Below are 27,061 nucleotides of genomic sequence, written 5' to 3' on the forward strand. Positions count from 1 at the left end.
GCTGGGCCATGTCCATGGAGAAACACAGGGCACATCCCATTCCTGCTCCCCCAGCCCTGCACTGCACAGAGGACACAGCCCCATCCCTGCAGGATCCACAGGAGTGTCCTGGGAACCCCGACCACAGCATCCCTGCCTGGAGGGCTCCAAGTTTGGTGAAAACAGTTCATTGTCACCATATCACAGAATCCCAGGATATGCTGAGTTGGAAGGGACCCACAAGGATCATGGAGTCCAACCCTCAGCCCTGCACAGGACCATCCCCAAGAATCACACTCTCCAAGAGTCAGTCCCACATGCCTGAGAGCATCATCCCAATGCTTCTTGAACATAAAATAAAAACCTCCCAACCTCTGGAGCCAACTCCACACCCTGCCCTAGAAAGGCTGGGAGAACCAAGCACCACTGTCTCCTTCCTGCCAGTGCTTTGCATACTTGAAACCTCATTGTAGAATCAATTTATGGGCCAACTGGTCTCCAGCTTCCAGCCCTTTCTCAGGAACCACTAAGGATCCTTCTGCCACTGAAAGATGGGAGAGCCTGGCTGGGGGGTGGAACCAAGGACAAGCCACTGCCTGGAAAGCCTTGGAGGGGCTGGTGGCTTTGCAGGGGATTTCAGGGAAGCTTGGGGCCAGGGATAGTATGGACAGAGCTGGGATCCTGGGGGAGGCTGGGCTTGGGGACAACATGAAGAGCCATTTGAGCTGGGATGAGTCATGGGACATGCTGGGACTTGGGACAACCCGGCCAGACATCCTTGTCTTCTGGCAGGGAAAGTCCTCTCTGTGCCCTGGAGGTTCCTGTGCTGAGAAAGGCCTCCAGAGGTACAGGAATGCCACTGAAGGTTGAACTTGATGATCTTGGAAGTCTTCTCACCCTTAAAGATTCCGTGATTCTGTGTGAACTGGGGGCATGGGGAGGGTTGACAGGAAGCTGAGCCCCCCTTCTTAGCACTGAGAGGAGCTTTGTGGGAGGCAAAGACCTTGGCAGGTCTTCAAGGTGCACAGGGCACCCAAAGCCTTGTGCAAAGTCGTCAGGACAGCTTTGCTTTGAGAGGGTTTTGATGTGCAGAAGTGGGGTGAGATAGAGGGAGAGGCAAGGGAGTGCAGTATGTCCCTGATCTGCCCAAGCAGAGCCATGAGGGGCCTTTTGCTGCTGCACCCAAGGGTGCTGAGCTGCTCACGGTGACCCAGTGTGCAGCTCCTGGTGGGTACAAAGCCATGGGCTGTGGTGCCTCAGCAAAACTCAGGCAGCTCACTCAGGGAAGGGCTGGGCCCCCTGGTTTAGGGCAGGTGAGTCTTAGAGGGTTGGAAACGAGCTCTGCAGATGCTCAGCTCCACTTGAAGTCACCCTCCCCTTTCTCAGGGCTTGATGGTTGGTGCAGAGGCACCCAGGGACTTCTGGCACAACTAAACACCCCATGGGTGGGTGTTTAGAAACAAGAGACCTTGGCTGAAAAACCAGAACTAACATCTGTCCCTCTCCCAGATGGAAGAGGAGGAGAATCCTGGTTCCTGAGTTGTGTCTTATCCAGGATAAAAACATCTTAACTGTCCTGGTAGTAAAATCTCTCTAAGCTATGAAAACCAGCTCACACACATTGGTTTTTGAGGACACTTGAATTTAGGAGGTGGCTTAGATGGAGGAGCTGTGCAGTGCCCAGATTGTGGCACTGCTGCCCTGTGTGGGTTTGGGACTGGGCTCACCAGGAGCACCTCGAGGTGGCCTGCAAAAAACCTGCAGCAAAGCTGTACCTCTTGCTCCCAGTCCAAGCCACCAGGAAGCACAGGCATGGCAGTGCCAGAGAAATTTGAGAGGAAAACCACATTTCAGTCCAATAAAGGAAATGCACTTTGAATTGTTTTATTCAGGATAGTTTGGGTTTATTCCTGACAACAGCTCTGGAAGCAGGGGTTTGTGATGGAGTCTTTGGAGACCAACAATTAGCAAGAGGTGAATCAAACACCCAGTGCAAACATCCACGGGGTCACCTATGTGGGAATTCACAGCAAATTGTAGAAACCTTGCACAAAACCAAAACCTGAAAAAAACGATGTCATAAATACCAATAGTTTGCCTGCTCAAAACATGGACATGTGCTCTTCCTGAGGTGCTCCCAGGCTGAATTCTCACCTGGGTCTTGTTGGCAAAGAGCCTCCTCTTGGCCTCAGAGGACTGGGAACAAGCCCAGCATTCCCACTGCACAGGCCCAGGCAGCCCAAACTGTCTTTTCCAGTGTGTGTTGCTTAATATACATCAGTTGCTATTCTGGGCTTTCCAGATAACGAGCACAGTGACGTGGGCCCAGAGCAAAAAGCAGAAGAGCTCTGGGGACGAGTTGGCACCGCCAGACCTGAAACAATCTGGAAGTTACTCCTGCACCGGCTGGCACAGCCCAGCAGACTCCAAGGCGAGCCCAAACAGACCTGCAGGGCAGAAAACTCACTGCAGGTGCCAAAGGTGAGCTCAGGTATGAGCTCAGAAGAGCAACAGCACAGGAGCAGATCCAAAAAGCGCTCTCCCGAGGATGTGGTCACGTAGGAGGTGCGGAAAGCAGAGCTCTGGCTGCCCGTGATTTGGGGGAGCAGGAGCCACAAATTCTCTCACTTCCCCCAGGTGTCCAGCCCTGCCTCTGCTCTGCACACACCAGCCAGGACCAAGAACAGCAAAGAGCTGGTGATTGTGAGCCTGGGAGGGAGTGAGACACGTGAGGCGACGTGTTCTGCAGGGGCAGCGACCCAGGAATTGTTTCATCCTCCTCCTTAGGTCCTGCAGCTTTTGATGCCACCTCACAACTCCCTAATGACAAGTATCCCAACGAGAATGTGAGGAACAAAGCATCTCACAGTTATTGGGAGGTGGTTTGGGCTTTCTTGCCCTTCCTTATTCACGGAACATCAGGAACAAGTGAAGCCTGAGGAGGAGAACAGGGTTGTCTGGGCTGCCATCCCTCCACCTTGACCGGGACAGAGTCGGTGCAGGGCTGAGAAAGGACACCTTGACCACAGCCTGATGTAACGTACCCCTCCATAAACCCACAGTGTGGCCAATCCTGAGAGCAGGGCTTGGTCTCTCTGCAGTAAATCCCTACTGGAGGTTGACTTTGGCCACAACCTGCTTGCAGCCTGTCCTGGAGTACTGCTTGTCCCCTGTCGAGTAGTAACTGAGCTGATTCGCTAAATGTTCAAGGTGCTTCTGGTCGGGGTACAGCCCTTCCCTCCTCATCTGCTCTAGGAAGCAGTTTATGACGTGAGTCTTCTCCAGCAGAACAAACGGGACGATGTCTGCAGACTTCCAGAGGGGGTGGACATCGCTCAGTACCGGCTGGATGATGCTCACCAGCTCTTCAGCTCCCCGGTGCTGACGCAGGAGCTCAGCGGAGTCGTTCTGGGTGAGGAACTTGGTTATTTCACCACCTCCTATGTTGCTGATTAAAATGTAGATGGCATTGAGGAACTCGTTGGTTTGATTGGGTTCGAAGAATCGGCTGAGAGTATCCAGCAGGACCGGAGACATGAGTTCCACCTCGTCCAGAATAAACAGTGGCGTCTTCTCCTCTATTTCAGCTCTTGTAACGATGTCAGAAATCTTCTCTGACAGATCTATTTCACACGTCAGAGGATCCACCCCGCTGGGGCAGTGGTGCATTACAAAGTACTGCAGCACAAAGTCACTGGCCATGACGGAACGAAAATGTTTGGCCAGCAGCCAGCCAACGTGACTCTTCCCCACTCCTGTTGGGCCATTTAAAGAGATGACTAGAGGCTTGTTGTGGATGTGGGTAGCCAGATAGTCTTTCAGTAATTCCACAATGCTTTCCACAGCGACCTTCTGCCCAAATACTTCCCGGTGCATTGTTTTCTCCAAACCATCCAGGTCGTATTTTTGGAGGTTATCATCCAGGTTCTCTATTGCATTGAGAATCTGGAAGAACATGATGGCCATGAGCAAGAAGAGGCAGCGTTTTGCCTTGCTCTTCTCCTCTGTTGGAAGGTACCTTTTTGTTTTGTCTGGATAGAGGACCATCCTAGATTTCCTTTGGCTCTTCTTCCGCCGGCACTTTTTCATCGCGTGCTGCTCCACCGATGTGTCGAAGGTGAAGTACTGGGAGCTTTCAAAGCCTGTCTGGTTAAAGAGGGACATGGAAGGGCCATACAGGCCAGTTCTGTTCAGGGAGAGCTGCCTTTGGAGCAGCCTCGTGTGGACAAACTCCGCAGGCTTTTCCCGAGGGAGCTCCAAGTGCAGGCGGCTTTTCTTCTGCAGGCGGTAGCGCTGCCGCAGGCGGACGATCGCCCGCAGGGGAGAGGAAAGAGAAGCTATTTTCCTTGAAGCAGCAGGGATTCCAGGTTCTGGTACTTCTTCCCCATCGCTCTCAGAGCAAGATGCCTCTTCCTTTGCATCACTTTCAGCACAGGGCATCTCCCCTTCCCCATCACTATCAGTGCCTGGATTCTCTCCTTCCCCGTCGCTGTCAGTGCCAGGAATCTCTCCTTCCCCACTGCCCTCAGCACAAGCTTCTTCTTCTTTTGTGCTGGTCATCTCTCCTGCATCTCTCTGGGCACTGGACACTTCTCCTTCAGTATAACTCTCCACACAGGGCATCTCCCCTCCCAGATCTGCTGCTGTGGCAGAGGACACTGCTCCATCCACCTCAGCACAGGGCAGCTCTCCATCCATCTCGTCAGGCTCTTGCAGCCCATTCACATCATCTCTCTAAAAAGAAAAAGAACAATATAAGATCAATCTTTGTCAGATCAGGAAGTGACCAATGACAGTGAAATTAGACAGATAACCCACTTTCTAATGGACAGAACAATCACCTGTAGCAATCAGCAGTGGCGAGGTGGCAGAGAGAGACTTTCAGACCTAAGCTAACTTTCTGGAAGGTAGTCTAGATGTGCAAAACCACAGATGAAATTCAGTATAAATAAATGCAAATCCAACACCAACCCTGCCTTCAAGTGCAGAAGGAAAGGTCAGAGCTGGCTGAGGCCAAAGCCAGAGGCTCCACTGTGAGGAAGAGGCAGGACAGCAGGACAGACTGACCCATGCTCTGAACCAGAGCCGCCCAGTCCTCTTTCCCTACACCTGCTAAATTTAAGGCAGACACAAAGCCACACCCCTGTGCCAGCACACATCCCCACCCCTCTAGGGAACAGTCACTTGTACACCCACGGAGACCTCTCGGGGTGTTGGAGTAAGCCTGTGGAAAGACTCTTGCCATGCTGGCTGTGGTGGCACAGCATCTCCCAGGGGGAGGATTTTCCCCAGCTGTTCCAATGGGTATGCCAAGCAGCACCAGTCCTGCCAGCAGGGAGAGCTGCCCCTGGATGGGAAGGGCTCAGAGAGGCTGCAGGGAACCAATATGGGTGTGACAAAGCCTGTCAGCAGCACATGGCTGTGGGGAGAGGAGCAGGGCTGCCCCACAGGGAGGGGGTGGAGTCCCCGTCCCTGGAGGTGTTTAAGCAGAGCCTGGATGTGGCATCAGGGCCATGGGCTGGGTGACAAGGTGGGGTTGGGTCACAGGTTGGACTCGAGATCTTTTCCAACCTCAATGATTCTGTGACCCTGATACCCCCCCAACCCAGCCCTGCCCCATGTGCCCACACACTCCCACCCCTGGACACACAGCAGCCTCTGTGTCCCTCCCACAGGAGACCCCAGAGCTGCACAGGAGAGTGCAGGGACACGATCACCCTGGGAACACCCCTCTGTGTGAAGAACACATGGACAAACCTCAGCTGGCAAAGACGGAGGAACAGGAGAGGCTCCAGCAGCGGGGTGTGATGACAAGAAGCACAGAGCCATTGGGGGAAGCCTCCAGGAGAACAGAGCCCTCCAGCCCCAGCTGCAGCCACGCGGCACAGGACCCCACACACAACCACCTCCACGTGCTGCAGCACCAGGGAGGGCTCCGTGCCTGCCTGGCACGAAGCTGGTGGTGGCAGAAGCTGTGTCACAGTGGGAGGGTGCTTTTCCTCCACCTCTGGACCGCAGCAGCACTGACGCAAGGGATGGTTTGCTGCGGTGACGCCGCCAGCCCCGAGAGCAGGAAACCGGCGCGGGCAGGGCGGGAAAAGCTGCTTTCATCACCCACCCAGAAAAATCGACCCTGGGTCCTGCCAAAGCACCACGTCTCTGGGGAGGAGGAGGTCCCAGAGGGTTTCTTATTAACTCGTTTCAGCTCAGCAGGAAGTCACCAACCTGCACGAAGTCACGCTCCAGAGAAGGTTCTGCTTCCCCCGCGCGAGGCTGACGCCGGCACGCTCCGAGCCCGAGGGCACCCAGGAGCCACAGGCACCAGGAAACACTCCCAGAGCCTCCTGGCTTCACCCTGCACCTTTCCTGGCTCCTCTGAAATGCTGGGACGTGCGAGTGAAGCCTTCAGCCCCACTCCAGGGACAGGTGGGTGTCAGGCCCGTGTGCCAGTGGCTGGGTGAACCGAGCCAAGTGAGTCCAGCGCTCATCGCCGGACCTGCCACTGCTGTGTAGCAATTAACCCTGAGTGCTAATTGCTGACCTAATTCCTGACCCTGTGCAGGATCTGGTGTGCAAAGGCAAAACCAGCCAGACGGGATCCAGAGGAGGCCCTGAGGCAGCACCAGGAAGGAGAACAGGATGCAACCATCACCCAGGATACCACTGGGAGCCCTGGGCTGTCCCCGCACCACGCTGCCATCACACCCTTGCTCCTCTCCATCCTGCACACTTTGCCTTGCTCACACAGGGCCTGAGGGTCCCCAAATGGATGGCTGTCCCCAGAGCAGCTGGTGAGCAGCCCCTGTGGCACAGACCAGCACTGGTCCCCAGGGAGCTGAGACACTGCAGAGCTCAGCCTGGGATTGAGACAACCCTCTGGGCCCTGCCACACATCCACACAAACACAGGGGGAAGATTTCTCAGCCCCAAACACATGCAGGTGTAGAGGGAGCTGGTTAAATGCCAGGGGGAGGCTGTGGAAATTTACAGGAAAAGTTTTAGGGAGCAGAAGGAACATAGAATCATAGAAAAGTTTGGGTTGGAAGGGACCTTAAAGCTTATCTCATTCCAATCCCCCTGCCATGGGCAGGGACACCTTCCACTAGCCCAGGTTGCTCCAAGCTCCGTCCAACCTGGCCTTGGACACTTCCAGGGATGGGGCAGCCACAGCTTCTCTGGGCAACCTGTGCCAGGGCCTCACCACCCTCACTGTAAAAAACTTCCTTATATCTAATCTAAATCCACCTTCTTTTAGTTTAAAACCATCACCCCCTGTCCTATCACAACAGACCCTGCTGAAAATTTGGTCATAGGCTCCCTTTCAGTCCTGGAAGGCTTCTCCTGGCAGGGAAACATGGGACACCCCAAGCACTCCCCATGGATGCTGCTGGATGCAGCCCCAGCTGAAGCATGAAGTGATTTCACTCCTCACACCCAGAGCAGATGCTCCCACTGCCATGTCCATGCAGTGAAACCCCTGCAAGGCTGATGGGAAGCAGTGAGGACTGAGAGCTGATTTAGCCAGGAGATGCTCAAGACCCTCTTACCCAAAAGCCAAGAGCCCAAACAGCACATCCATCCCACCACCAGCACAGGATGCCCAACCCTCCAGACGAGCCAAGCAAGGCAAGGTAGAAAGACAAAATCCCATCCTCAGTAAGGAATCTGTCCAGTCATGCATATAATAACCCTGTTAATGCCATGACTCAGTCCCCAATACCTGCTGATATTTGCATAGGACTGGAATTTTCTAAGAGCAGCCCCTGCACGCTCAGTGTCGGATCAGGGCCGGGGCAGGAGGCTGTGCCAGCCTTCAGCAATGCACTCTGGGCAGCTTAATTTACTGTTTGGTGAAAAGCATAGGAAAGAGAACCTGGGAATTCAGTCTGCAGCATCCCAGTGCTCGTGTAAACACCATTAGTCACTGCTCCGTGCCAAGCCCGGACACCGCAGGAGAACTTGCACTTGGAAACGCTTCTGAAGAGCCTCCAGCTTTCCTCCTTTAGCTCTTCCCCCAGTGTTTGCATTCGTGTGTCACCCTGCTCCTCCAAAACAAGGTTTCCACAACAGAGGAGCCTGTGTGGGCAGCCAGAGGCAGAGGGAGGGGAGCAGGATGGGGCAGCCCCCAGCACCCACCAGTGGGAAGTGTTCTGTTGGCAGGAGATGCCAACTGGGGAAACATATCCCTGGTTAAAGTGCTGCTGAATCCCGAGGATGGCACTGGAGAAGGGGGAGCTGCACCCCTGTCTCAGGCTCCTTGGGTTAGCAAAGTTGCTGGGAAAAGGGAACAGCTGGGAAAGCCTAAAGATTGACACCCCCCTACCCCCAGGTGTGATCCGAGCCCCTCCATCCAAAAATGAGCATTTCCAGGGGTAAGGTAGAACAAAAGAGCCCCTTGTAGAGGCAGCTGTGGATCACAGGGATCAGTGGCTGGGAGCAGAAATCCGGGATGCTGGCAAAGGCCAGCAGGGCCCCGGCACCCCGAGCTGCAGCTCCCCGGGGGCCCTGTCTGGGAACAAGCTGAGCAACCTGGTTCGGTTCAGGGCTGGAGCTGGGGGTGTGCAGGCGTCCACCCTCCCCAAAAACAGCACAGGGAGACAACCAAGGCGACATAAAACCTCCTCCCCGCGCTCCCCCAACAGCCCGTTCACCACCGAACCCCGCCGGCCCCGTTCCCAGCCCTAATTTTTGCCGAGACCGACGGGAAGGGCAGCAAAGCCAAGACCAACGGGAAGGGCAGCAAGCGGAGGGAAAGAGCCCGAAGCATCCTAAAAGAATCGGGAACAGGAGCATCCCCCCAAAACTGGGGCGGTTTTTGGTGGAAAGGAGTCACCGGGGACGCGCAGAAGGCAGTGCCGGGGAGATGGGGCTCGAAGGAGCCGGGGGGTGCCCCGGTGAGCCCCCGAGGGGTGGGGGAGCAGGGCGGGGGAGCCGAACCCAGCGCAGTTACCCACAGGGGCTCCGTCGGGGCCGGTCACTGTCGCTCCCCTCCGTCCGCCCAGCGGAGCCTGCGGCCTCGCACGGGCCGGCGGCTGCTCCGGCCCTGCTCTCATCGGCAGAAAAGCGTCCCCAGAGAGGAAATGTGAGGAGGAGTGGCCCACAGCAGCACTTCCTTCTCCCCGGGCCATGGGATGGCCGCCGGACGGTTCCCTCTCCCCGCCGTCGCTCAAACCCCGTCACACGGTGCGAACGAACGCGGGTCCGAACAGCGGGATGAGCTCATCGCCCTCACCGCCCCGAGAGCCCGGAGTGTGGGCAAAACATCCCCACCCTCCGGGGTGTCATTAGTCATGAGCCCGGAGCCCGTCACCGAAAAGGTCAGAGCGGTGACGCTGCCAAGGGAGGTCATCGGGGTGAGAGACCTCGGCAGCAGGAAAACGGGGAGAGCAGAACATAGAGGGAATGTGGGGAAAAGGAGTGAGTCTATAAAAACAGCGACTCTGGAAAAAAATAGCGAGTCCGGAGCGGTCGGCGTGTCTGTCCCTGGGCAGGTCCTGCTCTGCTGCCCCCCGGCCCTCCCGACCCCACGGAGGGTCTTGGCCCCTTGGCAGCCCCGGCCCTGCAGCACAGGGACGTGGGGACGCGGGGACAGCCCGGGCCAGGCTGCACGGCTGCTGTGGGACCAAGTTCTGGTGTGGGCACAAAAACTCCCTGGGGAAAACCACTTCGTCCATGGGCTGCACTCAGGGAGAAGGAAGCAGTGGGAGTGTTTCTGTACCCAGCGGTGCAAAGGCTCATCACGGCGGCTCCTCCTCACCTCCACCTGCACTCACCTTTCTTTTAGCCCTGACAAACACGCCCTGGAAACTCCCACCTCTCACCTGCGCTTGCACAACCCGGCCAAGGCTTTTTTCCCCCAAAACAAGCCCATTTATTTGGTCAAGCCAGAGCAGCCCAAAGCAGTCTCTTGCTGGCATTTCAAGCTCCTATTTTTGAGTAACCCTTCAGCTGGTACCTGGTCCCTCCAGCTGCACAAGATTGAAAATAAGGGGGGGAAAAAATCGAATTTGGGATGTTTTGGACCATCAGGACACAGATCCCAACCTGGCTGGGTAAGGGGATGCTCCAAGCAAGGTCTCCCCAGCCTGGACTCACAAAGTCTCTCCAGCCCCATGCCAGGCAGCTGGATGTGCCTCTGCTGGGGCCAGTGGGGATTTGCCTAACAAATCCTTGCAAATGTGGGGATTTCTGTGTCATGAAGGTGCAGGAGCTCAGCTGGAGCAAAGCCACTGGCACAAAGTGTCTGGGAGCTGCCCTGGGGGTTGGGGAACACGGCAGGGCTGACCCTGAGCAGAGGTCCCTTCTGGAGGAAGTTTTGGGGGCAGCCATGAAGAAAGATGCTTTTCTGGCTAGTTCAGGTTTTTGAGAAGGAAGAGCTTCCTTTGAGCAGCATGGTTGAAAACCATTTGAAAAAAAAACAAAACAAAACAAAACACAATGCCCCCCAGAGAAACTCTAAAAGAAGCAAAATTAGAGGAGCAAGAAACTGCCACCCTCTCTTGAGGGCTGTCAGTGAACCTCAACAGCCCAGAAAAAACTGTCTTGCTGTAACTGGAAAGGAGCTTGATCCCTTCCAGCGCCCTGTTGAGGGGGCAGGAAGCCTCCAAAATGCAGCAGGAAACCCAGGAAGGGTGGAATCAGGTGAGGGATGTGCACCCTGCCCAGGAAATGGGGGTGCTGAACCCCTCCTGAGCTGGGAACAGAGAGCACTGCTGGGGCCACGGCTGGAGCAGAGGGTGAGGAGCTCCTGGTGACAACAGGGACGTGGGACTGAGCACTCTGGGACCCCCACGGTGCTGGGGGAGCTCGATGGCACATGGGGACAAGGATCTGGAGGGGCAGCACAGCCAAAACAGGGTGTGCCTGACCCAGGGCCCAGCAGAGCTGTGGGGTGATGGGGTGATGCAGGGCTGGGGACACCGTCCTGGTGTCAATGCCAACCGGCCTCCAAAATCACCAGCTCAGTCTGGAGTGGCTGCCAAAACATCCAGGGAGCACCTGGGGAGGGCAGGGGCAGGGTTGGCACCAAGAGGTGTCCCATGGGGGGATGTCTCCCCCGCGTGCCCTGTCGGGGGGCAGGATGGTGGAAAACAGCCCCTGCTCACATTCCCAGCCAAAATATTGCCTTGTCCTTTGTCCCCCCCACGGGGCTTTGGGGACCTCCAGCCCCCCAAAGTGTGTGGGAAGCTGCTGTGCCATGGGGAGGGACATGCTGGGGGGCACACGCAGGCACAGGGGCAGTGCAGCTGGGGGTGCTGTACGTGGGGGGCACTGCAGTGGGGTGGGGGCTGCTGGGGCAGTGTATGAGGGGCAGCACATTGGGGAGTCCCCCCCTACAACAGAGGGGGCTGTGTGCCTGGGGGGAGCTGTGCAAAAGGGAGGGGCACATGTGGGCATTGAGGGCAGTGCAGCTGGGGGGCAGTGCTTTGGGGGGCCATGTGTGAGCAGAGCGGGGGGGGCAGGGGTGTGCAGAGGGGTCTCTGCAGGGGTGCAGCGGCATCAGCCCTCTCTCCCCCCAGTCCCAGTCCCCCACTCACCGCGGGACCTGTTCCCCGTGTCCCCGATGGTGCCGAGGCTGGACCGACCCCCCCGTCGGGGCCCCACGAAGGGAGGAAACGGCGCCGGGGCCGGGATGGGGACGAGCCGCGGGGCCACGGCCCTTCCTGCGGCCACGGATGCAAATCCTGTGCAAACACAGCCTCTGCCAGGGCTCTGCCCCGCCGGGGGCACCCGGGGGACACGGGGCAAGGAAGTCCTGGCAACAGAGTGATGGCAGCTCTGGGCTGAGATTTTGGTACCAGTCTCTGACTGGTACCCACTGGTTTGGGCACCCCCCCAGGTGATGGACACCCCCCGGTTTGGTACCCACCAAGAGGCATCACCAGAGTTTGGGCGGCCACACGGCCTCGTGCTGCTGGGCACAGACTTATAGGACACTTTTAGGGTTTTTCTCCATTTTTTGGCATGTGACTTGTTCAGCCTGAACACTTCCAGGGCTGAGTAGCAGCAGCTGCATTCCGGGGCAAACACCCTTCTGCACCCCAGGAAGCCAGAATTATATGGATGAACATCCCACAGCCAGCAGGTCCCTTTGAGGGGACTGTGGGTGTCCAGGGTGAGTCCCAGAAGCTCCAGGACAAACAGTAGTTCCCACACCTGCAGCACTGGTCTTGTCGGGAAAAACCTCTGCAAAAAAGAGGAAATCTGTCAAAAAAGAAACTAAAAGCAGCTGCAAAGCTGTCAGGAAAATGGATGTAGAGATCAGAAACACAGCCTATGGATGCAAAGCCTGGAGCGGGCAGGGAGTCCCAAAAGTGAAAGGGAGAGGCTGCAACTGGAGAAGGGGAAATGGGGCGAGGATACAGAAACCCCCGAGAGGCCCTGCAGCCCCCAAAAGGGAAGAACTAAAAGTATATGATAAAATAATCTGATCCATGGTGAGCAGCAGATCCCCTGGTGTGGGACTGCCCATGCAGACAGGGTCAGCAGCCCCTGGCAGAGGTGCAGGATCCAGCCTTGCAGGGTCATTCCCAGAGCCAAAGGTCCTTTTCCCAAGCATGGAGCTGCCCTTCTGCAGTGTGACCCACCAGCTCCACGGACACATTAGCAATGGCTTGGGCTGGAGGGTGGGTTTTTCTCGTTTTACATCACCCACCTTGGGTTGATCTGCCCTGAACTGCTGCTGCTGCAGCCCCTCGCTCCCCCAGGGTCCCTGCACGCCGTCAGCCCTTTTGAATTGCGGAAATCCAGCAATTCCCTGGGCAAGATGCAGTCCCAGGGCTGTTGCTGGACCCCTCACTCTTCCCAATCTCACCCTTAGCAAATATTTCCAGCCTCCACAAGCAGCCCCTGCTTTAACACATCTGAAATAACCCAAACAGTTTATCCGTGGGCCGGGGAATGTCCCCTGCAGGGACACCGCATCCTGCTTGGGTTATCGTGGCCCTTCTAAACAGTTTATAAATAGACCAAGGTAAATGAGGCTGAGTGCTCTTTGTGAGAGGATTTTTATCTTATTTCTTCTTTTCAAGCCGTTCAAGGGGCGCTGAGTCAGATGATGGCTCCTAAAACCCAAGTTAAAGCTGCTGCTTCTTTCTCCTCCGGCTGAGCTCCATCCCCACCTCACTAAAACAACAAAAAAAGAGGTAAAAACTAAGAAAAATGGGATTGGCAGGTTCAGCCCCTCACGTGCCAGACACAGTGGGGCCAAAGGGAAGGTCATGGCCGTGCCATGAGGCACCATCCAGGCCCAGCACGAGGGTGGCAGTGAGAGAGGGCAGGGACCAGCACCGGGAAGTTGTGGGCTCACACTGCTTTTCACTTCGGAAAAAGGAAGTGGTACATCAGGGAAAAAAACTGTGAAATTTGGGAAATAATTTCAAAAATATTGGAGAGCAGCAAGTGCCTGCAGCAGTGGGACAATAACTGATGCATCTCCCAGTGCCATCTGTGTGGACTCGTGTGGTGGTTTGGGCTAGGCCTTCCTTGGTGACCAGTTTGTAACCAAGGAAGGGTCCAGATTTACCCAGTATTCCCTACGATTTTTACGTAAACCAGATTATAAGAAGAGAGGAGGAGAGGCCTTCGCTCTCTTTCCTTCCGGCGGCTTGGAGGTGCAGGTTCCCTGCTGTTGAGTCTGCCGTGCTGGGGAGCGAGGCCTGGTTGGGCCTTGCCGACCTTGGGAGACGGAGGTTGCCGGCGATCGTTCCGGAGCAACTCTCAGTTGTCCCAGGGGAGTAGTGAGCTATTTTTCTTTGCTAACTTTTTAGTTGTTAGATATTGGGTCTTGGGATATCTATATATTTTATTTTAGTTTTGTTCCCTTTCCCTTCCCCCTTCCCTTTCCCTTGTGAAATTGTATATAAGTGTAAATATATTTATATATCTCACTTTGGTTGTTTCTCTCTCGTTTCGGGTTTTTCCTTAGTTTTTTTCTCCCTCTTCTCCCTGAGGTTGGGGGGGGGACGACTTCTGGTGGTAAGGTTTGGAGACTTGGCAGGGAGCCAGCTTCAAACCATATCAACTCGTTTCATGAGTCCAGAGAAAACCACAGTGACACCTTCCCATGTGAAACAGGATGCACAGAAGGGTTTGCATTGGTCACCAAGGGCATCTGTAAAACACCCCCGAGGAACACCCCCTACTCTCCAAGCAGCTGAGTAAAGAAGTGTTAAAGGGCAGCTTGGAGCAACCTGGGCTGGTGGAAGGTGTCCCTGCCCATGGCAGAGGGTGGCACTGGATGATCCTTAATGTCCCTTCCAACCCAAGCCATTCTGTCAGTCTGTGATTCTATGACTTTACGTGCATTTTTTAGCTATAAATGTTTTTTAGTTCTTTCTTCTAAAGGGGGAGAGATTTGTGAAGGCAAGGGACATGGGACAGGGCTTTGCCTCAACCAGCAGACACAGCTCCAGCCTGGAGCAACACAACTGCACAGCAAACAGCAGAAAGAAGAGCCCAAAGCCCTTTTTTCCCCCCCCAGCTTCCTCTATCAGGCTGAAAAAAAATCACATTTGCAGCTTGTTTCAATTAATTTTAAGACTTTGACATTCCATAAAAGCCAAAGCAGTCATTAAACCAGAGTTTTTCCTGTTGTAACACTTTGAAACGACCACACTGCAGCTCAGCTGGTGGCTCTGGCTCCGCCGTGCCGGGACCTCCCGTGGGGAGAGGAGAGACTCCAGGTCCCTTCAGCTGTGGCAATGCTCATCCCCTGGCTCAGGATGGACCAACTCGTCACACCCCATGGATCCATCCCATCAGGGCAGCTGGGAAGAGCCAGGGCAGGAATGAGGCTCATCCCGTGCCCTTCCACAGCATGGCCAGGGCTGGAACGCTGCTGGGATGGGGCACAGCGAGGACACACCACTCCACACCCCTTGGGGGTGAGGAAGCACTGCAGGACCAACAAATCCACCTGCACCCACACGTAAATCAGTCAGTATTTTTGCATCCATAAGCAAAGCAGACACAGCCAAGGCCCTGAGTCACCCACAGCCACCTCCGTCACAGCCGGCCCCAGCTCTGGGGACAGCCCTGCTGCAGCAGCCCAGCTCCAAACTGGAGTTTCTTTGATCTCCAAGGATCAAAAAGAGCTGTTTCCCCGCCCTGTCGCAGCCACAGCCTGTCCAGACGCTCTCTGGGCAGTGACCAAGCAGGGAGTGAGACGTGGGCTGGCACACCCCGGGCTGCCAGACACTGACCCCGCTGACCCGCGGTGCCGGCCCTGCCAGGTGCTGCCATGGGCTCAAACAGTGTTCTTTCATGACAGAGTGAAGTAAAAACAACGTGTGAAATGCAGCCCTGGGGCTCTGCACCTGCAGCACATCAGAGAAGAGGTCAGCCCTGGGGCTCTCTGCCCTTCTCCTTCCCTCCTGCCCTGCCAGGGCAGGCGAGTTCAGATGGAGCCCGGGCACTTGTGGCTGCTGGGGTTTATTCAGTGGTGGGTGAGGGTCTGAGCAAGAGCTGAGCGAGGGCATGAGGAGCCTGAGGGAATGTGGAGTCCCCATGAGGTGTTTTCTGCAAGGGAAAGCCCCCCAGGACCTACTGCAGGAGCTCCGAGCAGGCAGCAGGAGCTGCCTGGGGTTAAAGCAGCTGTGGTTCCACATGTGGTCCCCAAAATGTGTGTCCCAGGGATGACCCAGCCCCATCCCAGGCTGGGCACAGCGATGATGGGGCCAGTGATGTGTCCTGGACACCCCACCCAACCTCAAATGACATCCAGTGTCCTACCAGGGGCCCGTGGGGCTCCTCAGGCATGGATGTCCATCCCTTCCCTGCTCTTTATCTTTCTTGGAGTTACATCCCCCCTGTTCACAGACTGGGGTTTATTCAGTTATTACCAGATCTCCTTCAGCACAAGGAACATTTTAACCTTCACAACAGAACATGGCAGAGTTCCCAGTGCCATCCCCCCACCAGCCTGGGCCAAAGTTCCACCAGGGAACAAAAACAGCTGATCCCCACGTAGGAAAAAACACCAACGTGCCCAAGGGGGAGAGAAGTGCTGTACCCCACTGCCTGTGGCTGCAGGAAGGGTGTCCACAGGGTGGGACCGAAAAACAAGGCTGAAAGCTAAATACAGGCTGATTCTACATTCCACAAGTCCCTGGATGCAAGGCCAGGCTCACAGGCTGCTCCCTTGTTTTCACTGTGGTATCTCAGTTCCAGCTGCTGCAGCGCCCACAAGCTGGGACAGAAGATTCAGCACGGGAGAGGACAGACTCCTTGGGCTGTGGAAACTCGTTGTTGGCTTCACAGAAAGCAAATTTTTAGTAAAAGCCAGATTTCTCCAGCACATTCCTCCTGATGAGCAAAACCCAGGACTGAGGAAGCCCCAACACTACGGAGTGGGGTTGGAATACAGTCCTGAAACCCACAGCTCCATACCTGGGTGGGGGGCAGGATGTTTAACCAGGAGCTCAGGGATTATCCCATCCAACTGCCTCGTGGGTCTCAGTGGTGCAGCTCTGAAGATCACCAGGAGGATGTGCCCCAGGGCAGCTCCATGGTGCTGGGAGACACACAGGTATCTGTGCCATGGCAGAGCAATCCTGCCAGTGCCTGGATAAGCCACTGACTTTTCTTCAGGACTAACCAGCTTGCCCTGAAGAACTGCTCCATCTCATCCCTCTGAAGCATTCTTCATCCCACAATAAAACCATTGCACACAATTTAAGAGTCCCAGACAAGGGGACCCTGGAGTTGTCCCCACTCCCTCAGCCAGAGGAGACAGCACCAACACTTGCTTTTGGGCAGGGTCTTGCTCATCACACCCGGCTGCAAGACACTGCTTTAGCCACACACAGAGCCCCAGACAGCAGCTGGAGCCAACAGCCCCCTCCCAAAACCTCCTGGGGCTGCAGATGGAGACCCAAGGAAAGGGAGCTGGTGCCCAGCAGACTGGGGAGTTTCCTGCCTGCCTTTGGCTGATGCCAAGAGGAAAGCAAAGAATTGGCACCGTTGGAAAAAGAAGACTGCTGTTCTTTATTAACCAGTGAAGTGGGCCCAGGCACTGACATTCAGCAGGAAGGAATGTGGGGAGCAGGCCCAGAGGTTGTGGGGTGCACAGCCCAGGCTGCTGCTGTGGAAAACGACCCCCGTGTGGGGAAGGGGGCACAGCAAACCCCCAGAGCACAGAAACCCCCCAGCAGGACAACAAGAGCTGGTGATACTCTGGTGACACTCCAGAGTGGAGCACAGGCACAGGGCAGGGTGGTGAGGGGGCAGCAGGGACACTGCCAGTCTAGTTGCAGTTCTTGGGCAGGCGATAGACCCCTCCTGAGAAGATGAGCTGCTGGTCCCGGACCTTCTTCTGGAGGAAACCCTGCAGCTCCTGGATATCGATCTCGGTCACCACGGGGCCTGTCATCACAAACATCTTCAGCATGCTGTGAATCCTCTCCAGGGACAGGCTCTCCAGATTGGTCAGCATGGCCTGGATGTATGTCCAGAACAGCTGCAGAGGGACACAAGCAACAGTGAGTCACACAGACACCTCCACCGTGAAGCAAATATCCCATATCCCAAAGGCAGGGCAGGGCTGTAGCTGGCAGGAAGTTCTGCCTTCAGCCATGAGCATGTGGTCTTTAAACAGGGAATATCCAAGAACAGCAACTTGGATATCCAAGGACACACAGCTAGAAAGTTGGACTAGATGATCCTGAAGGTTTCTTCCAACCTCGATGACTCTGTGATCCTGTAAAGCAGGATCTGACGTGCAGCACAAGCATGACCCTCCGTGGATGAACACCAGTATGACACCCCAGTGTTGCACAACACACAAAACATGATTCACAGGCAGGAAAGGCACTGGAAGTGTCCAAGAACCACAACACAGAGAAGGCAGAGATCCAGCTGTTAGTGCTGGGTAAGCCTTTTGGGCAGCCAGAAGTGCTGGGGTGCATCCAAACAAGTTATGACCATTTGCAAATATGAAATCATGTCTCAGATTTTTTTTTTTTAAACTGAAAAAAAGAGACCTAGAGATGTCCAAGAAGTTCCCTGACTCAGCAGCCAGACACTTGTCTGGAGGGAAGGCTGCAATCCAGCACCTGCACCAGTGAGCCTTAACCAAGGATGCCCACTTCAAAACCCAAACCCTCATGGCTGGACTCAGCCACTTGCAGTGGAAAATGCAAATCCAAAGTGCAAATTGAATCCATCATCTTAAGTCAGACTCCCCAAACCCAAACCTACAGGATATTTCACAGAATCACAGAATCAACTGGGTTGGAAAAGACCTCTGAGATCATCGAGTCCAGCCCTTGACCCAACCCCACCTTGTCACCCAGACCATGGCACTGATGCCACATCCAGGCTCTGCTCAAACCCCTCCAGGGACGGGGACTCCACTCCCTCCCTGGGCAGCCCATTCCAAGGGCTGATCCCTCTCTCTGCAAACAACTTCTGCCCAATGGCCAACCTAAACCTGCCCTGGGGCAGCTCAAGGCTGTGCCCTCTTGTCCTGCTGCTGGTTCCTGGCAGCAGAGCCCGACCCCCCCCGGCTCCCCCCTCCTGGCAGGGAGTTGTAGACAGTGAAGTGATGAGGTCTCCCCTGAGCCTCCTCCTGTCCAGGCTGAGCCCCCCCACTCCCTCAGCCTCTCCTCACAGCTCTTGTGCTCCAACTTGGTGTCATCTGCAAGATCGAGTCTATGGGTAGACTCAATCCCCTCATCCAGATCATCAATAAAGATATCAAACAGGACTGAATAAAGATATCAAACAGGACTTTGCATCATCCCATCAGCTCCACAAGCAGCCGAGACACAGGGCCAGGTACCTGCAGCTCCTCCTCCTTCTGGTCGGCCTGTGAGGCCATGGCAGAGTCCCCCTCCTCGTCACTGTCAATCAGAACGACCTTCTCCACCTGGTCCTTCTGCTCCTCCTCGATCACAGTGAAGGTGCCCTCAGGCTCTTCCCTCAGGACACCCTGCTGCAGCCACAGCGTCATCTTGCGCTTCAGCGACGTCACGGGCACCTTGAGCACCTCACTCAGCTCTGTCAGCGTCCAGGTGCCTGCAGAGACCACAGAGATCAGAGAGGAGAACAGGACACCTGCCCACGCCCCAGCATGCCAGGACTGGGTCAGAGGCTGGGGAGGCACTGGCAGGAACAAGCAGCTGTGTGCAGCCACTGCCCAAAGCAGAAGGGTGAGGAGCTGCAGCCCTGATGGGTGACGGAGACCTGGCTGAGCCCTGGGCTAGATCCAAGCCCATGGACCAAGTCTGGGTCCTGCTGCCAGGGCTCTCAGAGCCTTCAGCCACCTGAGGAACGTGGCCTTCCCACCCAAGGAAGCACACAGACAGGGTGGCACAGCACTCACTCCTGGTCTGGAAGTGCAGAATGATGGCGGCGTGAACGGGAGAGACGGAGAGGGACAGGGTGCGATCAGCCAGCTCCACATCCAGGCTCACCAGCCCCAGGTGGTACTTCCAGTTCAGGGTCCTCATGGCCTGGAAAAGGGGGAAGCAGCCATTCACAGCAGATCTCCCAGGAGGAACCACTAAGTGCTGGGTTACTCTGAATGTCACCATAATGGCGTGGGCAAACTAACAGCTACGGTCTAGAGGATGACAAAGGGGACTTTGCAAAACCGTGCTATGTAACAAAATCTGAGCAGCTTTTTAAAGGAGGGTTAAGGTGGCCTCACCTTTAACTTCTCATACTTCTTGGAATAGGCTTCCATGGCTTCCTTGATCTGCTCTGGAAGTTCCAGCTTCTCCTCTTTCAGCGGTGGCCAGAACTCACTGGACAGGATGACGGCGACGAGGCTGAACGGGGGCCTCTCCTCCTCCGGGAGCTTCTCCTCCTCATCCCGGATGTTGGCATTGATGCGCCGCGAGTCAGCCATGTCCTGGAACAGCCAGAGGAACCTGAGGTGGCTCCTTCTCTTCCAAGTCATCGCTAATCCTTAGTGAAGAAGCTTAGACAAGGGGAATAGCGTTGTGCCCAAGTGACAGGGGGGAAACTGGAAAGGGCATGATCACGTGTGTCTACCAGAAAGACTACAAGGCTACACACTCAGAAACATTTGAGGGAGGGCTCACAACTCCTCACAAGCCTTCACTGGAGTCCCTCCTGACCTCTGTTCTTCCTACACTGCTCCAAGAGAATCAAACTCCAGAGTCCCAACCCCAGAGAAGCTGGAAGAGCCCAACTCTTCAATGCCAGGATAATCTACTGCAGGAAGGGCAGGAGAGACAACAGGACCAGAGCAACCATTGCCCAGAGTCGACAATCCAAGCCACAGAGCTTAAAAACCAGACATGATTTCAAAGCACTTTTGCCTGTCACAAATGAGCCCCCTCACTGGCCTTCTGGGGCCCCCACTTTCCTAAAAGACCCTTTTTGTGACACTCCTCAAGTCCCTCCTCTCCCTCAATGGGCTCAAACACCCTGGACTTGAATTTAAAAATAAAAAAGGAAGTTACTTTTAACATGACTTCACAAAAGTGCATCTGAGCTTCACCAAACCGCAGCTTCAGCAGCTCCACGTTGCGGATTTCCCTGGCAAGAGACACAGCAGGTCAGACACAGGTCCCTGGGATGGACAAGCCTGGCTTGGCCTCCACCCCTTGCCACACAGTCAAAAAAAGGGGGTCCCTGGCACAAGGGTGCTTGTTCCTAGGAAGCCTTGCAAGGCACATTATCGGACCAGGATGGCTCCCAGGACCCAAGTGAGGAAAGGCACCTCTTCTAGGCCAGCAGCTTTCTGAAGACCGAATCCCAGAATGGTTCAGGATGGAAGGTCACCCAGTCTGATCTTGCTGCTCAAGCAGGGTCACCTGGAGCAGTCACTTAGGACTGTGTCCAGATGGATTTGGAATATCTGCAGGGATGGAGACCCCACACTCTCTCTGCAGCCTATTCCAGTGCTCAGTCACCTCACAGTAAAGAAGTTCTTGCTCATGTTCGGGTGGAACTTCCCGTGTTTCAGAAACACAGACCTTCCCATCCCTTCCATTTGGGAGGGCCACCACAACACATGGGATGGAGCTAAGAGGGTGTGTGTGCCTCCAATTTCCTACGCACTGCTGCATTAGCACAAGCCAAGGGCAGGACTGGGCAGGAAGCAGCCCGAGAAGAGGCGAGCACATGGAATTCTAGACACAGAGCTGCAAAAGAAATGGCCAAAGACATTCCTGGCTCCACAAAGAGCCATTGACAGGACTGAGGTCTGAAGGTGTTATCCTTCGGACAGCAGACAGAAGAAAACCCAGGTGACTTTCCCATGAGAAGCGCTGGGGGTGGGCAGTGAGGCCTCACCTCTCAGCACTGTAGTTGAACTGATGCAGCAGCCGGTCGGCCAGAAGCGTGCGGTACTCGTTGATGAACAGGTCCTTGCTGCCATAGATGCTCACCAGCAGGCTGATGATGTCTGAGGAACGACGCTTGGAGCTCGATTTTCCTATTGGAATCCAGCAGACAACAGTGGGAGATTAACAGAGACCTTCCCCAGCCCAGCTCAGCTGCAGAGGACCAGCAAACGAGCTGGCCCTCTGAATTCAGCCTCCCAGGCTGCCAGGACTCCTGGGCTTGGCATCACACCTGGATCTGCATCAACCGGGTCAGGAACCCAGTCCCCTGGCTCTGAGATGTCATCATCACTCTCCTGGCCATTCTCCAGGGTCACAGGGTCAGCTTTGGAGAGCTCGTTTGCCAGGTCACCGGAGCCCTCAGCATCCCCGGTGAGACCGGCCACGATCTGGCGCACTGTGTCATCCCGAGTCCTGCCAAGGGCAAGAGACACGGGGCAAGTGAAGGGAGGGGAGGGAACGGGGATGTGTCAGACTGCCCAGCACGCCTCTTACCTCAGATACTTCCTGATGGGCTCACAGGCAACCTCCAGGATAACCATGGAAGGATCCAGCTCCCGCAAGGCCTTGATGGCCGAGATATAGAGAGTGATGATGTCGGATGTGTTGACTCCTAGAGAGGAGAGCAGAGGGAGTCAGAGCCTTGAAGCACAGACTAAGGGCTTGGATGGTCCAAACCCTCTGTTTGACCTGTGGTGTCAGAGGAGAAAGCATTCCTGCCCTGCTGCCCCAGGCAACAGGAGAGATCCGAAAATGTCTGAGAAAACAGATCCAACCATAAATGCAGCTCAGAGCTGAGCCCTGACACGGTGTCAGGAACTCAGACCACACACAGCAAAGAAGCCTTTGCCCACCTGGACCAAAGCTAAACTTCTAGCTCAGCTCCTGACCCTACTGTAAAACTGAGGCTGAAAGGGGCTGGGATGCAATGAGCTGCTGCTGCCCATGCCCACTGGAACACGGAGAGCGTGCCACGGGCACAGCGACTGCCTCTCGCCACCAAAGAGGAAACCAGACTGGCTCCCAGCAGATCCCTGCTCGTGCCCAGGCTCCCCACAGGGTCAGGACACAGGCAGGGATGTCAAACCCACCAGGATGCAGAAGTCGCATTTCCAGAGCACTTTTCAGGGAGCTGAGCAGCTGCTGCCTCTGGTTAGTCCTTTCCAGGCAGAACTTGAGGTCCTCCACAGCTGGCTTCGACTCCGGGAAATCTGCAAAGCCAGCAGTGAGCAGGAGCAGGGCCATGCTCCGAGGGGAGGCACGAGGAGGCAGCGTGGCCCCTCAGGGGGTGCAGACAGGTCTGTCATCCACCCAGGCCCAGCCCAAGGGTGAATGAGCACTGGCTGGGCCACCCTACCTCGGATGATGCTGAAGAGCTCCTCGATGCGCATGCTGGCGTAGATGCGGTAGAAGAACCTCTGGACGTGGCACCTCCAGCGTTTCAGGGTGCTGCTGGCTTCTGGGGAGGAGCGTGCCAAGGGCCCATCCTGCAGGAACACCCTGCTGAGCCAGCCAATCACCTTCTCAATCCACTGCACGAGGAGAGGGAGACACACGTGTGAACACATGTCCCACACTCAACCCACCCGAGGCACCAACACAGCCAGCAGGAACAAGGACACCATCACCCTCAGATGCTCTCCAAATCTATCCCAGCCTGGGTTAGAGCTGGAGAAAGCCCAGCTGAAATAACTGGGACTTCAACTAAAGATCCAGGATATGGACTGTGCAGGTGTGTGTGAGAAGACAAGGGGTGACTGAGGACTGTGCACAGGCTCTGGGCTCCAAAAAGGACAGGGTATATTCCAAAACTTGCAGACTATTCCATTCTATATTTGCAGAACTATCCCATTCATGAGAAATTTAACAAGTTGCCCATCACACCACCCTTGGCCCAAAATTTCTATGGTTCCTGAAATCAGTGAAAAGCAAACAAGCCATCCCAAGGGCTCACAGACACCCAGCCAAACTCAGGCACTTGAAACCTCAAATACCAACCTAGTCACTGAATTATAAAATAAAAACCTGAACAGAAAGCATCAGAAGGTTATCTTTTTATATTTGAGATTTAATTTTCTACAGAGAAATGTGTAATTGTCAAATTTCAAAGGTGTTCAACTACAATACCCAGAAATGTGGTTTTTTCCCATTATGGTGGCAAATATATGGTACTTCCTGGGATAGTATTTGAGTATTAACAGCTAATAGATATTAATATTTTTTTAATAAGCAGATTCTGACAGCCTGAAAGAAAAATGCTAAGTCAAGGTCTGTTTTGCTGGTGCTCATTTTTAATTATCTACTCAACTGAGGAAACACTGAAGGAATGCACAAGTTCTGCCAGTGACAAGGCAGGATGAACCTGAGAGCTGCCAACACCTGGGCATCGACCTGGGCACAACTGTGGAGAAGCTGATAAAGAATTCTCCTAAAGGACAAAAGGATGGGACTATAACTGAAAAAAACAACTCGATGTTAAGGAATTACTATCAAACCAACCCATTCTTCCTGTGGTTTATCTTCTCCAAGTGCTCCTGTTACAGCCTGATTGCAAACTGACACTCCAGGCAGCTGCTGCTGTGTCTGCAATGGGTTTTGCCCTCAGCACCTGTACTTTCAGAGCAACCTGTTTCTCAGACTTCTCCTATTTTACCTTTAGATTGCAGGCTTGTGCTTTCATTTTTTCTTAAAATTGTCTCTTCCTAATTCTGACACGCTCCAATATTCTGTGGCCAAACACACTGGCCCTTCCAAAGAGGTGGGAGCAAGGGGACCTTCTGCAATGTCTGATGAGCAGAATGCAGCTGCATTTTGTCTGATGCCCTTAAAATATCCTTAAACAATCTCCAGCTCATCCAAAAGCATTTCATACGAGGTGCAGTAAAGAAAGTGTTGCAGAGCTACTGAAGGGAAGTAAACACAAAATGACTCCTCATGTTTGCAGGCAACAAAAACAGTGGGCCTGGCAAACAGTGAGGGAACCAGGGCAGCTACCATGGTTTGGCCTGTATGGCAACCTGGCTGCACACCTTGTTCTCTGACACAGGCAAAGGCAAGGTCATGACTGAGGGACACAGAGCACAGGACTGTGTCCTGGAAGAGCCATAACCCAGAGAATTTTATTTTAAGGTCATAGTGGTAAACAGCCTCACGTAAATTTGGTTTAAGTGGCAGCAAAGCAAGTGGGCAGTTGCAAAGAAATATTTTAATTCTCCTTGTGGCCACTGGTGAGATCAATACCAGAGTATCCTCTCTCATCCTCGCTTCCTATTTTACAGGGGAACTGTGAGTGGGACAGAAAACAGCCACACAAATTCTAGTTGTGGGCTCACCTACACAGAGGGAGGGTCCTCTGCAGGCCAGGTGGTACTTGTGGATTTTGTAAACTGGAACCACAGAAATTCCCTCGTTACTGTGGACAAGGTAAAATACAACTGTCTACTGTGCACAGGTCAGAGCAAACCTTTCCCTCCAGCAGCAATCAGAATGGAGAGTTTAAACCACCTTTCCTGCCCAGGATGGTGGAAGTCACAGCCCTGGACCAGGTGTTTTCAGGTGGAATCTGCTTTAAGCCTGAGCTGCTGAACCAACAGCAGCTGCACATCTCCAAAGGAAGGGCCCTTGCTGCCCACAGCCCTGCCTTACCTCCTGGAACTCATTGAGGAAGGAGTGCTCGTACTCCCCCCGGCACCGCTGCTCCATCCTCTCCTCGATCATCCTGTGCAGGATGGTGGTGACAGCATCAGCACTCACCCTCTCCAGCAAATTCAGCCGGCGCCTACGGACACAGAGTGACCCATCAGGAGCGTGTGGGAGCAAAGGTACAAGCAAATGAAGAAAATCTAAAACCTGAGGGCACCTTCCCCCCTGTACACTCCACAGGTTCAAATGCTCTGATAGCCCACAGAGATGCACTAAATACGTAACACATGACACTACTGCTGTCCAATCTTCCTTACAAACATTTTTCTCTAGCCATCAAAAGCTTTTTAGAAGAGTTTCATAGAGGTTGGGGTAGAAAGGGACCTTAAAGATCATCTAGTACAACCCCCTGTCATAGGCAGGGACACCTTCCACCAGTTTGTTTCTTTGTGGTCAGAGGGCCTCAGAGCAAGAGCAAAATATTCTCATATCCAGGGAGAGGAACTTTCTGTCTAAAGATCTGCTCCAGTTCAACCACCAGTTGGAAACCAGCTGTGTTAGGTTCTCTACCCAGTACTATGACACAGCTTGACCTCACACACAACTCCTCAGGTTCCCAGGGATCAGTAAACCTGCTGCTGCTCCCCATCCAGACCCTCCCTTGTTCCCAGTGACAGCCACCACCCCGTGCCATACGTACAGGATGTCATTGAGCTGCTGAAACTGCTCCATGGCTTCGGGGCACCAGCACTGCTCCCTCTTGCTGCTGCAGCCTGGGCACAGCGAGCCCTCTCCCCCACCCTCCTCCGTGTCGCTCTCCTGCTCGGTCTCACTCATGCTGCTCTCACACTCAGTAGTTCCATCCTCTCCCTTCTTCCACTGCCGCATGTAGATCCTGAAAGTGCGGCTGTAGAACTGCTGGATCATTTCCTGGAAGGATTTGGTCGTGGTGAAGAAGAGGATAGCCTTGAACATGGTGTAGACCTTCTCTCGCAGCGTCTGAGCACCTGTGCCCAGGAGCAGGCCCGCCTTGGTCCACTCCTCCAGGAGCTCCAGGCTGTTCAGGTAGGGCTCCAGGCGGCTCTTGAGCCGACTGAAGGCATCCAGGAGGAGCGCGGCACACTGGGGCTCCTCGGCCGCGTTCTCATACTGGATGACACACTTCCAGAACTCGGGGCCGATATTTGCCTGCAGGTCTGTCTGCAGCACCTCGATGAACCACTCCTCTACCACCGAGTGCAGGTCATAGCACTGCAGCACGTCCAGGGCTGCCCGGAGCTCCGCATCCTGCAGCGGCCCCGCAGCCTCGGGCCTGGGGGCTGCCTGGAAAGGAAAGGGCAGGGGGACACTGAGTTCGGCATTTGATGGAACACACACGGACTCTGCTGCCAAACAGCACCTGGTGGATGCCTGACAGGGTCTCAGCCCACTGCTGGAAGCCCAGCGCCCACCTCCCAGGGCTCACACCCGCACACATCCATTCATCATCCATCATCCATCCATCCATCCATCCATCCATCCATCGCTGTCCCTGCTGGTGGCTGCTGCAGGACACACATCCTGGAGGGAATGCTGCGAGTCACCCTTGGGTGCCTGAAAACGCCACACTGTGGGGCAAAAACCTTCTCTACGGCCAGGTACTGAGGTAAAACCTTTCCTCACGGCCAAGCTCTGGAGCAAAACACTTCCCTGGCCAACGCCAGCTCCCTCGGGGAGCGAGCAGAGCAGATCAGCAGCTCGGCCCGGGGAAGCTGCGCCCCTTTGGGCACATCCCTCTCCTGGCTGGGGTGATGGGGAGAGGGGCCGGCTGGACCCCGGGACCCCGACAGCCCCCAGGAGACACCACCCGCACACCCCAGGCGCCCCTTCCCCTCTCCCCCCGCACAACCCCGGCGGCTCGGGCCGTTCCTCCCTCAGCCCCGACGGCTCCGCCCGCCCCGCGGGCCCGGGGGCGGAGGGGCCCGGCCGGGGAGGGGTCGAGGCCGGAGCCCCCCGGGTGGGTGCCGAGGGAGCTCTGGGCCCCCTGAGGGCCCTCCGGTCCCCCTCACCAGCCCCAGCGCGGCGGGCGGCACCAGCGCGGTGCTGAGCGTGTGCCAGGCGGCCGAGAGCTCCATGCGGGCCGG

General features: G+C 55.2%; 2 protein-coding genes across 4 annotated transcripts; both read right to left on the reverse strand.

Annotated features, from left to right (window-relative positions):
- Positions 1-1,854: 1,854 nt before the first annotated feature.
- TOR4A (torsin family 4 member A) lies at positions 1,855-11,617 on the reverse strand. 2 transcript variants are annotated; one of them, XM_017835284.1, is made up of 2 exons: positions 11,517-11,617; positions 1,855-4,713 (listed from the first exon to the last, which is right to left on the reverse strand). In XM_017835284.1, the coding sequence occupies exon 2, from the start codon at positions 4,675-4,677 to the stop codon at positions 3,088-3,090; it is 1,590 nt and encodes a 529-aa protein (XP_017690773.1). In that variant the 5' UTR covers positions 4,678-4,713; positions 11,517-11,617; the 3' UTR covers positions 1,855-3,087. The 2 variants fall into 2 exon arrangements, with proteins under 2 accessions (XP_017690773.1, XP_017690772.1); XM_017835283.1 differs by lacking the exon at positions 11,517-11,617 and adding an exon at positions 8,934-9,180.
- Positions 11,618-16,941: 5,324 nt separating this feature from the next.
- On the reverse strand, positions 16,942-27,056 carry ANAPC2 (anaphase promoting complex subunit 2). 2 transcript variants are annotated; one of them, XM_017835279.1, is made up of 13 exons: positions 26,987-27,056; positions 25,639-26,261; positions 24,942-25,074; positions 22,654-22,828; positions 22,388-22,507; positions 21,792-21,909; positions 21,529-21,710; positions 21,247-21,388; positions 20,412-20,487; positions 19,631-19,834; positions 19,304-19,433; positions 18,761-18,996; positions 16,942-17,437 (listed from the first exon to the last, which is right to left on the reverse strand). In XM_017835279.1, exons 1-13 carry the CDS (start codon positions 27,050-27,052, stop codon positions 17,225-17,227), a joined length of 2,418 nt encoding a protein of 805 aa, XP_017690768.1. In that variant the 5' UTR covers positions 27,053-27,056; the 3' UTR covers positions 16,942-17,224. The 2 variants fall into 2 exon arrangements, with proteins under 2 accessions (XP_017690768.1, XP_017690769.1); XM_017835280.1 differs by having other exon boundaries at positions 16,960-17,443; positions 18,767-18,996.
- Between the last annotated feature and the right edge of the window lie 5 nt (positions 27,057-27,061).

The sequence above is a fragment of the Lepidothrix coronata genome, unplaced genomic scaffold (assembly GCF_001604755.1).
Source record: "Lepidothrix coronata isolate B3197 unplaced genomic scaffold, Lepidothrix_coronata-1.0 Scaffold254, whole genome shotgun sequence".
NCBI classification, from domain to species: domain Eukaryota; kingdom Metazoa; phylum Chordata; class Aves; order Passeriformes; family Pipridae; genus Lepidothrix; species Lepidothrix coronata.

What these genes read in the sequence shown, in the direction of transcription:
- TOR4A (XM_017835283.1), bottom strand. Translation starts at nt 9,107, where the DNA reads ATGGCCCGGGGAGAAGGAAGTGCTGCTGTGGGCCACTCCTCCTCACAT. An exon ending in CCGGCCCCGACGGAGCCCCT is followed by an intron (nt 4,714 to 8,933) that starts GTGGGTAACTGC and finishes TTTTCTTTTTAG; the next exon opens with AGAGATGATGTGAATGGGCT.
- ANAPC2 (XM_017835279.1), bottom strand. Translation starts at nt 27,052, where the DNA reads ATGGAGCTCTCGGCCGCCTGGCACACGCTCAGCACCGCGCTGGTGCCG. An exon ending in GCTCTTCAGCATCATCCGAG is followed by an intron (nt 22,508 to 22,653) that starts GTAGGGTGGCCC and finishes CTGGCTTTGCAG; the next exon opens with ATTTCCCGGAGTCGAAGCCA. An exon ending in AATGCGACTTCTGCATCCTG is followed by an intron (nt 21,910 to 22,387) that starts GTGGGTTTGACA and finishes TCTCCTCTCTAG; the next exon opens with GAGTCAACACATCCGACATC.